Source organism: Platalea leucorodia (genome assembly GCF_965183815.1).
Source record: "Platalea leucorodia genome assembly, chromosome: 5".
Classification (NCBI taxonomy): Eukaryota; Metazoa; Chordata; class Aves; order Pelecaniformes; family Threskiornithidae; genus Platalea; species Platalea leucorodia.
The window spans coordinates 94,621,913-94,634,513 of NC_138827.1; the positions used below are offsets into that span (position 1 = coordinate 94,621,913).

Sequence of the window (12,601 nt, forward strand, 5' to 3'; positions counted from 1 at the left end):
AAGTCGTTACCCTTGTACTGCGTTGCGTTTTAAAGGCAGGCTGGATAATGGATAAAACAGAGGTTCATTTTAGGAGGGCGGTTTTGCCACAGCAGCGGTTAGGAATTCTCGGTTTCCTAGAAGTTCCCAGCACACAAGGAAGCCTGTGGAATCGCACAGTAGCACACGGATATACAGGACTTACTGCCCCAATGCACGACCGGAGTTCAAAACCAAAAGCTACGTTGCGGTAAAGTAACAGCTTTAGAGAGCGTTGTCTGTCAAGATCCACGTTGAAATGCAAGGAGCCTGGAGGAAATACTCGCGCGTGGAGCAAGAGGTCAAGCGTGAAAGTGGGGACTACGCACCTGCAGTGCGTCAGCCAGCATTGCGCCCATGCCGGGCTGAGGTGTCAGCAGCCGAGAGCCGCGGGGGCGGCCGGAGCCACCGCCGGAGGGGGGCCCCGGGGCCTCTCTGCCCAGATCATAGAATCACAGAATCGTTACGGTTGGAGAAGACCCTTAAGATCATCGAGTCCAACCGTTAACCCAGCACTGCCAAGGCCACCACTAAACCGTGTCCTCAAGCACCACATCACCCGGGAGGTGGTAACCTGGGTCTCGAGGGGAGTGGAGCCTGCATTCAGTGCACTCGGTGGGTGCCCTGTTCAATTACCCTGGGGGCTGTAAACACATCTAGCAAGAGATGTGCAACGTAAGTGTCCACGGAGTGAGGCTTCCGACACGGAGCTGTCGGTTTCCTTCCGCTGCGCCCGTCCTGCTGCAAGGCTCGCTCGGCCCTCCGCGGCTCTTGCTGGCCCAGCCGAGACCGAGGGAAGGGTCCGCCGTTGTCAGCTTCCCCTAGGAATTTCGAGAGGATTCGGTGGAGGCGTCCCAGAGTAACAGAACGGCCAATGTGGGAGCGGTGTGCAGTAGTCAAATAAGTAGTAAAAGAACCCAAAAAAACCCAAAATGAAGACCAGTTCTTTTTCATCTGTTCCAAAACTGTCCATTTGTAGCATAGTCGCTACGTACTTTTTAAAACTACACTGGAGAGAAGCAACTGCTCACTTTCTTACAAAAATACCTTTCTCCAGGTTTGTTGTAGGTCTTTTTTTTTTAAATGTGGCCACACATAACTGGGTAATGTAAAATCAGAAGTCAGTAGCTATCAGCTTGGGATCCTTTTCGTTCTCCCTATCCCAATTAATGACGCACAACACTGGAAAGCAGTAGCATAAATAAAAATGTCGGAGTGAAGCGGGAAGGTGAAATGCCTGCGGGCTGGGAGAAGGTTTGGATGGCCCATTGTCCAGTCCGTTCCCTAGCCAGAATTAGGGAGTTTGGCACGTGTGGCTACACGTGGCAGTTCGCTGCTGCGCGGTGCTGCTGCGCGAGGCTTTTACTACTGCTTCAGAGAGGTTACGCAGGAGACTGTCCTGCACCAGTCGCCCCTTTTTATGGGTGTTTCCTCGCCAAGCTTCACCTCGGATGAAAATGGGTGAAAATGTTGTTGGTTCTCTGTTGCTATTCACCATACCACAATTTCCAAATGTTTCCCAACATCAAAATGCGTTAGTGGAGGACACTTGCTCATTCAGTCCCTCGTTCCGGTTATTTTTGGGAATGTTTTCCTTCCTGTTTCATTCCCCTCATTATTGCTCAGCTTTGACATTATAAGGAGACATCTGTAAAATGTAAAAAGAGTCAGATGTGGGCTGCGTTGCAGTCACATAATGGAAAAAAAATGTATGAAAATTGGAACTTGGAATAAAAAAAAATACACACACCGTGCAGCTGTATTGGAAAGAGCATTGGGGGAGCTTAAATACTTCAACTCTCACACACTTAAGACTGGTTTCAGTCGAGCTCCATCTGGTAGCGTCCACAGATGGAAACATTTTGCTGGGACTTTGTGCGGCTTTCAAAAGCCTCACCTCGCACCAACGCTTCCTCTTCAGCGCCAAGAGCCGGAGCACCCTGGGTTGCTGCCTTACGACGCCCCCTATTTACGTTTATGCTGTTGGGACTTGCACATTTTATTATTTTACTGATTACGGAGATTGCATTTAGCGAAAATCCTGGTAGTAAATCGTTGTTTCCTAAAAACTGAGTATTGTTTGCACCGAACAGGCTCCAGCTGTTAAATGTCACTGTATGTCCTGCTTTGTCTTGTGGACCCTTGGCGCGGCGGTCGGTCTTTCCTCCCGGAGGCTCGCTGCGGGACCGCGGAGGAGCGCGGGCTGGCTGAAGGCACCTGCCCTCTGCACGCTGGTGAGGAGGGACACTTCAAAGCGGGCAGTGCTGGACTAAAGTGCTGAAACAGTAACACCACCTCTCGAAAACGTACCAAGGTACCAGCCTCTGGTGTTTCAGCAAGTAACAACTGTTGCTTGCCATGTGGGTAATGGGTACAGCCGATCTTTGAAGTGAAAGCTGCCAAACCACTGGTGACCCCTCTCAGCTTTAATTCCTGCTCCCCCCCGCCTCCGTTGGAGGGAGGAATCAATGTCATTTGCCCAAGGATGCTGCTTGGCGGGGCAGCCCCCGTAACAGGAGGCTGGGATTTGTTGTCACTCACCCATTTTGGAATAGGTGTTGCCTTTGCTCCGCTGCCTGCTCTGTGGCGAGGTGAAGGGTGACAATCCTGTGAGGCCTGTGCCATGAACAGGCGAGCTCAGAAGAATACCGGGGTTGGTGGCAACAGTGTTAGCTGACAAAATGGGATGTTTCCCAGTTACTTGCCAAACTACCTTAGAAGAGGGTAGCCCTTCTGTGCAGGCCTTGGATAAAAACGTGCTTTCGGTGTTTGCGTTGGTGCCTGCGTCCGTCCCTGCTGGACCTGCACGCTGGGGATCCGCTCTCGCTGGAGCTGCCAGCGGTGCGGCTGTGCTGACCGCAGTGCGTAGCACCGAACAGGTGCAAGTCAGTAACCGTTCGGTGCTGCCTCAAATGCCGAGCTCGTGGCTGAAAGGAAAACATCAGCTCCCAGCCGCGGGAGGAACAGGAGAGGGAAATATCCCTGCCTTGGCTGCTATTTGGTTTAATTATCCTCTCCAATTGCGGATCCTGGCCCCGCATGCCAGGCCGCAGGAATGTGTTTTTGTGTGCTACTCCTGCTTAGTTACTGGTCCTCGATAAACAGAGGCAGAGGCCGGGCGAAGGGCTTTGTCACAGCACCGCTTGGTGGCAGCGCGCCCAGCACGGATGCGCAGCGGACTCGGGAGCAGCGGGAAGAAATTACAAGTGCTGTGAGCACAGCAAAATACCTCCCTCCTTGCAGGCTCTGCCTGGGACATCTGCACCAGCCCGTGCAACCCAGGGATAATCTCTGATCAAGCAGCTTCAGCGTTTCCTTCTCTCTGGTGCTGCAGAGGCAGCTTGCTGCTAGCGCGGCCTTCTGTTCAGCACCCCGTCCGCAGAGACTTCAAAAGAAAACGGCAAGACATTTCTTGAGTATAAATTTGACTGTCTAGGAAAAATGCGTTGCCAGGTTGGGAGCAAACGTTCCTGCTTTGTGTATTATTAAAGGTTAATATTTGGCTAGTGACCTAGCAGCTCCATGAGCTGGCGCACAAAAAGGGACGCCAGAAACGACTACGCTTTTTCCCAGGCAGCTGGGGCTGCAGCAATGCAAATGGCGTTATTAGCAGTGGGGACCTCTGTGGTACGTTCCCAGATGCAGGTGTACCTAGAGCTGAATTTGCCCATTCTTATCTGGGGTCCTTCCTTCAGGTCCATTTCTGGACCACCATTTTTCAGCAAGGAGCTTCTTTTGAGGCTCCATTTTTCCACCATGGTTGGATCATGCTTATTTATGCTTACCTACTACTGCTACGAGTGAAATAGGACTAAATCATCAAGAGATATTAGTATAGCGATTTCTTGATGACAATCTGGGTTCAAAAAATCTGCCTTTTAGCTAGAAATGGAACGTTATCATTATCCATTATTAAAATATGCTTCATGGCTACCTGGTGTATGCAGGGCACAGCTTGGGATTCAAGACTGCAGCTGGCGTAATCCTTACTGTGAGAGGTTTTGGTAGCTTCCGTCTCCACTGAACGATATGGCCAAATTCAAAGCATCTGCTCAGATTCGTAGTCATTTTCAGGGATTAATTTGCAATTCTGAGTTTGGCCAGACTTTAATAACCGTCAGTCTGCAGCCTCTGTACTGGCCCGTGTTGGCCCTTGTATGAACACCGAGGCTCCTTCCCTGGGTCCTGTGCAGAACCGGGAGCACGTGGCAGTGCTGTCACGCCTCTGCAGCCTGCCATCACCAAGCAAAATGCTACGGCAGCCAGTGCCAAGTTTCAGGTGATTTGTCCCAGTGCTTTTGAGCTACTTCAGCTTTTGAAAAGTCCACCTTCACTTAGCTTAGCTGGAAGCACACTTGTTTTACCTTATAGTTAGAAAAATCAACTGGCACAGACATTTAGTAAAGAAAACTAATACAGAGAGTTACCTTTGAGGGAGGCTGGCTAGAGCAGAGTGTCTCAGTAAATTGGATGAGCAGTTATTTTCTTTCCTATTGTCACGACCCATGCAAAGTCTCCCTGATGCTAGCTGGCTTCATCAGCACGTATTCGCTTTCATTGCCGAGTATCATTATCTCCTGGTCTTTTTCCTTTTAAGTATATCACAAGTATTTCAGTTATTTTCTCGTATTTACCTGCTAATATCAGAAATGCTTTGAAGCACCTGCGGTAACTGAAAAGTTTCTGCAGTTGGTTTAAATTAATCTGATAAGAAAAAGTCTGATTAACTTGTTTAACCACATCTCCTTTTCAAAGGCTACGCAGCTGGAGTCTGCACTTACAAACATCCCCTAAGAGCATGCCAGAGTTCCAGAAAGAATTGTGAAATTTCATTTACTCAGTGCTTAGCTTTGCTTCATGCAGGAACACATCTGCGTAGTCCCGTGCTCCTATACGCACTCGGCATTTTAACAGAACTATTTAATGTTTGAGCTGGGTGTTGGTTGGAATGCCCTACGTACTTTCAATTGTCTATGACTTCTGCGTTGCAAAGGTTACATCAGGAGTTGAAAGTATCTTGCCACAACCAATTGCCCCTTCTCACGTTGCTTCAGAAGCAGCTGGCGCTGGCCTCTGCTACAAAGAGGCTGCTGGAGCGCCTGGCCCCGCGGGGCAGCACTGTCAGTAGTTCCCAAGTGTCATCCCAACAACCAGCAATGGGACTGGAGCAGCAATGAAGCCCCTGGAGAGGCAGAAGAGGGTAAGCAGTACCACTAAAACTAACAAAACCATGGAATGTCTAATATAGTTATATTCAGGCTCTGGTTCTATAGTGCTGAGGCTGAAGATGCTTGACAAAAGCATCAGTGCTTTTCATGGGAAGATGTTTGACAAAAAAAAAATCAGTGGGGAAATACCTGTTCCACAGCTCGCTTCATGGAACTATGAGTTAGAGAAGCAGCATAACAGGAAAATATTGGGACTAAGCAAAAGCATAACAAATTAGGAACTTGTGCAGGAAGAAAGGGTCTTGGGGTGGGTGGTGTCTGATATTTAAAAATCCACCTGCGCTGAGTACAGTGACGACTCCGACACTTTACAGCCTTTCCGGAGTCCTTGCTGAATGCATGTATGGAGTAGCTCCTTTGCCTTCTCAAGCCTCGTACTCACTTTTGTCTTACTGCTGAGTGACACGATGATCTCTAACATCATCCTGTGACAGCAAGGCACAAGCAGCATCAGCATGGATAGCAACAATATTATAAAGTTTGCACACAAACATTTATACAAACTTAATTGATCCAAAGCACGTGTAAACAAACTATAGCAGCAGAGCAAAATGCATTTTGCCGTAAAGAATTTTCTGTTTCAAGCGGAACTGAGTGTCATCTTTCCAATACCATGCACCTCATATAGGCACTGTCAGGTCAGCGAAACCTTTGGGTGGCCTCCTCCTACACGTAGCACTTGCAGTTGGCTTTTTAGATCCTTAAGGATCCGGCTGAGAACTTGCTGAGTGACATGATGGGAAATACAGGTTTAGCATCACAAGGCACCAGTAAAAAAAAAAAAAAAAAAAGTCAGTGTCCCCACTGTACACCAACGACCGAACAGGCTCATTGTACATCTACTCCAGTTTATGTGGCCTGTTGTCGTGTAGGCAGAAATGCCCATTTCTAGCTACTTGGCTACTTACCGTCCTCCTATTCCAAACTCGCCAGTGGACTGTCTATTTTTTTATCCACCTGTGATAAACAGAAGCAACAATACGGGTTCTGTGTTGTGAAAACCAACCTGGAATATATAAAATGAAGAGAAAATGGATATAGCCAGAGAATCCAGTTTAATAGGCTGCTATACAGGAAGACTTTGTTCTATGATACATTCTGGAAATAGTTTTCAAATGTTACTTACAGATACTGTATAAAATAGATACCGGTTTTATTCATTATACATCAAGATTCTTTGATAATTTAACCTGCTATTAAGTAATATAGAAGATGTGTGATGGAAGGTGAGCAACACTTTACAGGACAATCTAAATCTAATAAATAGATCTGTATCTCACCACCAGATCGAGCCACTGCTGTGCCATCGTCACTACAGAGCAACCACAACGTCACACACGCCGGTACATCTGCGTATAGTATAACAGAAGATGAAAATCCCATTCCTCAAGCAGCTCCTCCTCCTTGCATGACTTTTTGGCTTTGGTCTGTACAGTAATACTGTGTGTGCTTGTTTGGTCCATGCAAAGCTATGAACAGTGTCTCGTTAAGAAAAATAGAATTTAAATTGAAGAGGTATAGTTTCAGTTAATTTAGGATTAACATGAAGTCTCTCTCTGATCACAGAAAGGTCTGTACCTGCTCTTTCTGTGCGCCTATTTGAATGGCGGGGGGGAAGTAGCTACTGAAGTGTTTTAAGCAACACAGCTCTTGGTGTCCAGACTCTACACAGGATGCTCGGTTAGCCGAAGAGGTTAGCAAGGATTGTACTTCTGTTACAGCACGTGTTTGGGAAAATACAGGTCAGGGGAAAAGAAAACAGGATCTGAAACTGGCACTTCTTTACCCACAGGCTTATCACACCATTAAGAACACTTTCACTCTGGAATATACGACATGGCAGCTGGGTTAAAACTGCAAACTGCATGTTTTCTATTGTCACAGGAATCAATAGCATACTTGGAAAAAAAAATGCTGCTGTTTCGCTGAATTGCAAGCAGTGTGCACATATGCCAGTTTTACAGAGAGATTTCCCATTAAAACAAACTTCAGCAAAAACAGACCACGGGAAACAAACTGCATATTTAGGAAAATACCATTGGCACCACTTGCCAAAATGTACGATGCTGTAGTTTTACAGTCCTGACAGAGGAGAAGGTGTGATCTTCACTCAAACATTTCATAATGGCGCGTTTGCCTTACACGGGGTACCATATCGATAAGCAACCTGTAGAAGAAAGCAAAAGAGTGGTGATGCAGAGACGCGGGAAAGCCCCGGAACTAGAGTACTCTCTTTACTTATAAATATTAATTATTTTATGAATTAAAAAGAACTAAGATGTAGTAAGAGCTTTATCTTGCTTTCTCCCGATCAGAATTCATTCCGCCCTACAATTAATTCTGCCCCAAAGGGAGCGTTAAGCAAACTGTGTGGAGGGGGGCTGTCCCTTAGGACGCTTGGATGCATTCAGAAATCAAAAGGCACAGCAGCCGTCACTTTTGGCTGGAGAAGCCATGGGGGGATTAGTAGGAAAGGGACGGTTGTAGCAACCTGTTTCACACCAGGCTGCTGGAAGGAGGTATCAAACACTAGAGGAGAATTGCAGTAGTTTCACAAACTGTAAAATCGGGTAGTCGCCAAAACTGAATTTAGTTTTATCCTTCATTAGCCTTCATTGTGTCGCAGTGACACAGTGGCTGAGCGCACTGTCGAGCAGACTGATGGCATGTACGTTGTATGAGTTTCAGTGGCTGTACAAAATGTTTCTGATGCTGTTTGGTATGTTAAATAAATACTTCTGTATGGATTTGCCTCTACAGTTTTCCAGAACAGTTAGTTTTACAATGGAAATAGTGATTATAGTGATTTTTTCCAAGAATGGTATTCTCCATTAAAATGTTAATTTAATTTTCCGAGTTTAAAAAACCCACACAGCTTCCAGATGACGGCTTCCTGCAGCCCGGCCAAGGTCTGCTTCTCAACAGGCACAATTCCAATTAACTAAGATGCTCCATCTCCCCCTTTCTCTTATGGCAGAAAGCAGGATGAAACGCAAAACCCTCTAGTTAGATTCCACGCAGCTAAGGGAAATTGTGGCAGCCATGAAGCGCATGGCAGAGCTTCATTTGATTTTACTCTATTTCTGGTGTCGTGAATCAAGAAAGCATCTTAAAATTCAATAGCAACAACATTTGAAACACGACTGGCTAACCTTCAGTGCAGAAGTTGCTATAGGGTAGGGCTAGGATGGAAATCACTAGAGATCATTCTTTAAACTTGGGCACCTTACCTTTAAACTACACCTTCTTCAGAAAAAAATAGTGCTTAGAAATGTGCCATAAAAGCAACAGGGACTGATTTTATCCAAGATTTGTGGTTATTTTTCAAATATTTCAAGCCTTTTATTTCCAAATTCAGGTATACAAAAGTCTTCTAAAATTATTCCAATTTCTTTTTAACTCCTGGCTTCTTTCCAACTGATGTGACACACAATCTTTTATCCCTTTCCACACACTCTGCTTCAGTATTGGCAGCTAGTCTAACAAATTCCAGTGACTGATTTTACTGGAGTTAGTTATAGAAGCCTTCAAGAGCAATGGCTTATTACATTAAACAGACAGCCCATCTGCTGTACATACCGAAATACCTGCTAGCAGAAGATACTCACTTGATTCCATAGGCAAATATTGTAAGTCCAATTAAAACTCCTATACTGCCATCCAGATACCAGACAGAAGAATTGTGTTTAAAAACTTCTGCACTAAGAAGGATGGAAAATCCCATTATTCCACCTACAAGGGAGTTGAAACCTAGAAGAGGAAAAAAAAAGTAATTAAAGGAAGAACCAAATCTCAAGGAATTTGCTTTAACCATCTCGCTTAAGAATAGGTAATCTGTAGGGAGACAAGGCATTATTATACCAGTGCCACCAGAGAGTTTTCCAAACAGCAATATTCCTTCAAAATACTGGACCTGCTGCACGTTGACTCTGACGGTCGAGCACTTCTCTCTCTTGTAGCTTATTGTCATGAACGAAATATCTTGGAGCTGTAAAAGAGCAGCTGGCTGGCTGCAGCCCTGCGTGTGACTGCTGTAGCCCAGTTATCTGCCGGAGACCCTCTTCATATGATAGGTGCCACTGCTGCATGTGCAAATAGCCCGGTCAGGACTTCGAAGGCCACTTGGTAAGTACCCAAAGGCTCTCACTTTCCCTGAAAAGGAGCAAACTGGAGTCCAGTGTACCTAAGGAGCTCATGAAAATGAAAATGGTTTTGCACAGTAATGTTTCAAAGCCCTTCTCTTGAAGCTTTTTACCCCATTCCATATATTTATTTACATGTATTTGGCACTACAGCTTAGAGCTGCAGACACTGCTGAGTGCATTAGGAAAGACGTACAGGATAATTCTAGGAATATTTTCCATTTATGCCTTAGACATATCACTGGAGCTTCATATCAATTATTCACAATTTTTATGAACATACTTTTAGATTCCTCTTTCTTTTTTAAACCCTTTCTCTTTGTCTCCAAGATTGTCCCTTCAAAATTCTCCCACAGCTTTTGGAATAATTAATGCCATTTTCCTTCAACTCTTTGATTAGTTATTGGTTTAGGATTTTTTTTTTTAAGTCATTCCTTGTGTTCATTTTTTTTGCCCCAAATTCCCTTTTTCTGATTTTTTTTTTTCTCAATAACCCAAAAGACATCACTGTTTTTCTACAAATAAAAAGCCACTGATAATGCATTCATTTGGTAGATACACATATACTATTTAACCTAGTTAACATACGAAAAAATTGAACTTGAAATATTCTATATTGCTTGGTGAGTCAACTCTAGTCAGCTGCCACTTATAGTACTTAGCCTTTTTTTTTTCCAATTCCCTACGACTGGCAACAACCACATACCTGACACTTGCTCCTGACCATCTCCTTTGATCCAGACCTCTCACAGCCGAAGTCCTTACCTAAATCATGTTAAGTCTTTCTGAAAGATGTAGCTAAAAATTGACCTTTCCTACGTATCCCTGTAGCTGAAATACTTGTATAAGCCATCGATAGTGTGATTAAGATTCACCAGACCCCTGTCAGTAGGTACTTGAATGTAAAGGAAACCCCGGCACAGAAAAGCACGTGTTATTTAGCAAGTCTGTGGCAGAACGGGGCATACAAAGGTTTCAGGCTTCCAGCCCTACAAAGAAAAGGGGTTGGGGGTGTTTTTGGACTGTGGCAGTGGATGCTACAATTGGTATCACAGGCGTTGCATGTAAATGCCCGATTACTGAATTAATTATAATTATTATATATAATTATATTAATTATATATAGAAGAATCCTTTTTTATTGCCAGGCAATAACACTTACTGCTAATACATGTCAAGGAAATATATCTCGTGTGTGTATCTATAAAGAATATTAAGTATAAATTAATTAACTATAAATTTAAACCAGTGCTACTTCCCCTGCTCCAGCTTAAGTCACAATCCCTCAGCATGATGTGCAAAAGGTAGGAATAATATATTTTCATGCCATTATTGGCTGACGGTTCCAAATGATCTAAAAGCGACTTACAAAGGAAACTGTTTTCTCTTCCTGACTGTCAGTCGGCCAAACCTTTCTTTGCTGGCGTGGCAGGAACTCATGTACTGGCTGCAGGTATTAATCCAGACACCACGTTCTGTGCGTAAGGCTAGCACAGGAAAAAACAGGTGGCTAGATCTGGGAAAGAAACAGGTATCGAAAACCTACAGGAAAGCTGGCTGACATCACCTGTCACACATCTGCATTTGTCCTCCGAAATGTTACAAAATTCAAGATAGGAAATGGCTGGGTTTATTATCCAAAAGGCCATGAGCTTTTTCTATAAACAAATTGTACAAATAACATTTTGCCTGATTAGGATTCGTACATTTAGGCTTTAAAGAGATATTGTTGTCAAGCCCTACTCTAAACCAAAATTATTCTTTAAAAACTCGTTCATAGAGGTTGACATGTATGATAGAGAATTTGCTGTTTCGGAAATAAACTTATTTTTCAGGAAGAAAAATGTACGCTCTTGTTACTCAAAACAGTTTGTTGGTCTACAGCCAGTGATCGCAGGAGGTAAATTAGCAGGAAACAGAAAACACTAAAAAAAGATATGCAAGGGAGTGCTAAATCTGTCTCAGCTGCTGAATCACATTGTCTCCCCCCAATTGTTAATAAATCAAGTATATATGTAAATATATCTTGTGAAAGAAGATATTTAACCACATATGGTAACATCAGCCTCCTACGCTTTCTAAAGTAGTTCTGAAGGAGAGAAGAGAGAGATAAAAACCAGACCAAGGTAATTGTATACTTTATTCCCTAATTTTTTTAATCAAAGAATGAGCAATCTCCAGCTCAGAAGCAATATAATTAGCACGAGGATGTAATTATGGGGGAAGAGATTTCTGTGTCATACGGGAGACCAATTCAGAGCTATTCAGGAATTTTTCAGCTAATATTTTGTCTGAAAAAACTGTTCTGTTTCAAAAACATGCTACATTTTTTTAAAGGGAGGGTTAATCATTTGCCTGCCTAGACACAGTTCTGAAACGGCCGACATGTCCCACTTACAGTCCGACAGCGCAAGAAGTCAGACTCACTGGTCTGTCGTTCCCAGGATCCTTTCCAGAATCCTTTTTGCAGGTTGGAGATCTTTTAGTTTCAAAATGTCTAGGGTGGCAGAGTCCGTAGTAAAGAATAAGATCACTGAACAGCGTGGTCTGTTGGGAGAGAATCACAAGTGCAGGGAGGCGGTAGCTTAGTTGTTCTCCCTTCACTGCTGTTTTGATTCCTTTTTTGCTTATTTTGTATTTAAAATATAAATACTCAGGAAGTATTTATGTAGGTGGGGCGATATAAAATATAAATACTCATAATATGTGTTATCACACGTCACCAAAAAATTTTTGATTATGTTTAAATTACTTAAAATAAAGCAATGGTGTGTATCCCTAGAGTAAGCTGAAAACTGAATTTCCTTAAAGTGAAATCTTTAACGGAGTAAAATAATTTATGTACCCCAATCCATGAATCATTAACACCCTACTGTGTATGTTTACAGAGTATTTAAAACTGTCCTGTGCTTGCAGACAAAAACTGGTAGAGATTTGTAGGGTGCTGTGAAATCTCCGCCATCACTGTGGCCTCACTTGTTTGCAGAGCAGATCCCCGGGGCTTTCTGAAGATGCACAAGCTTGAGCCTTGTCAGTAAGAGGAGTATCTGGACCTGCTTTTAAAACATGCCTTTACACATACCTTTGAAAACGGCAACAGTCAGGCACTACACACCTGAGCCAACAGCGCAGTGGCCGTGAGGTGTTCTAAGGATATAGTGGACAAGATTCACCTTGTGCCCAGCGCCGGCAGGGCCACGGGAGCGCAGGGCC

At 44.1% G+C, this 12,601-nt stretch overlaps 1 protein-coding gene across 1 annotated transcript in view; it reads right to left on the reverse strand.

Moving 5' to 3' along the window:
• Positions 1-7,352: 7,352 nt before the first annotated feature.
• Positions 7,353-12,601, reverse strand: part of TMEM163 (transmembrane protein 163) — a gene marked incomplete at both ends in the record, with an annotated part of 103,547 nt that continues 98,298 nt past the window's right edge. The window contains 2 exons of the mRNA XM_082312241.1: positions 7,353-7,413; positions 8,855-8,996. Coding sequence (XP_082168367.1) covers positions 7,353-7,413; positions 8,855-8,996 — 203 coding nt within the window. The remainder of the gene's footprint in view (positions 7,414-8,854; positions 8,997-12,601) is intronic.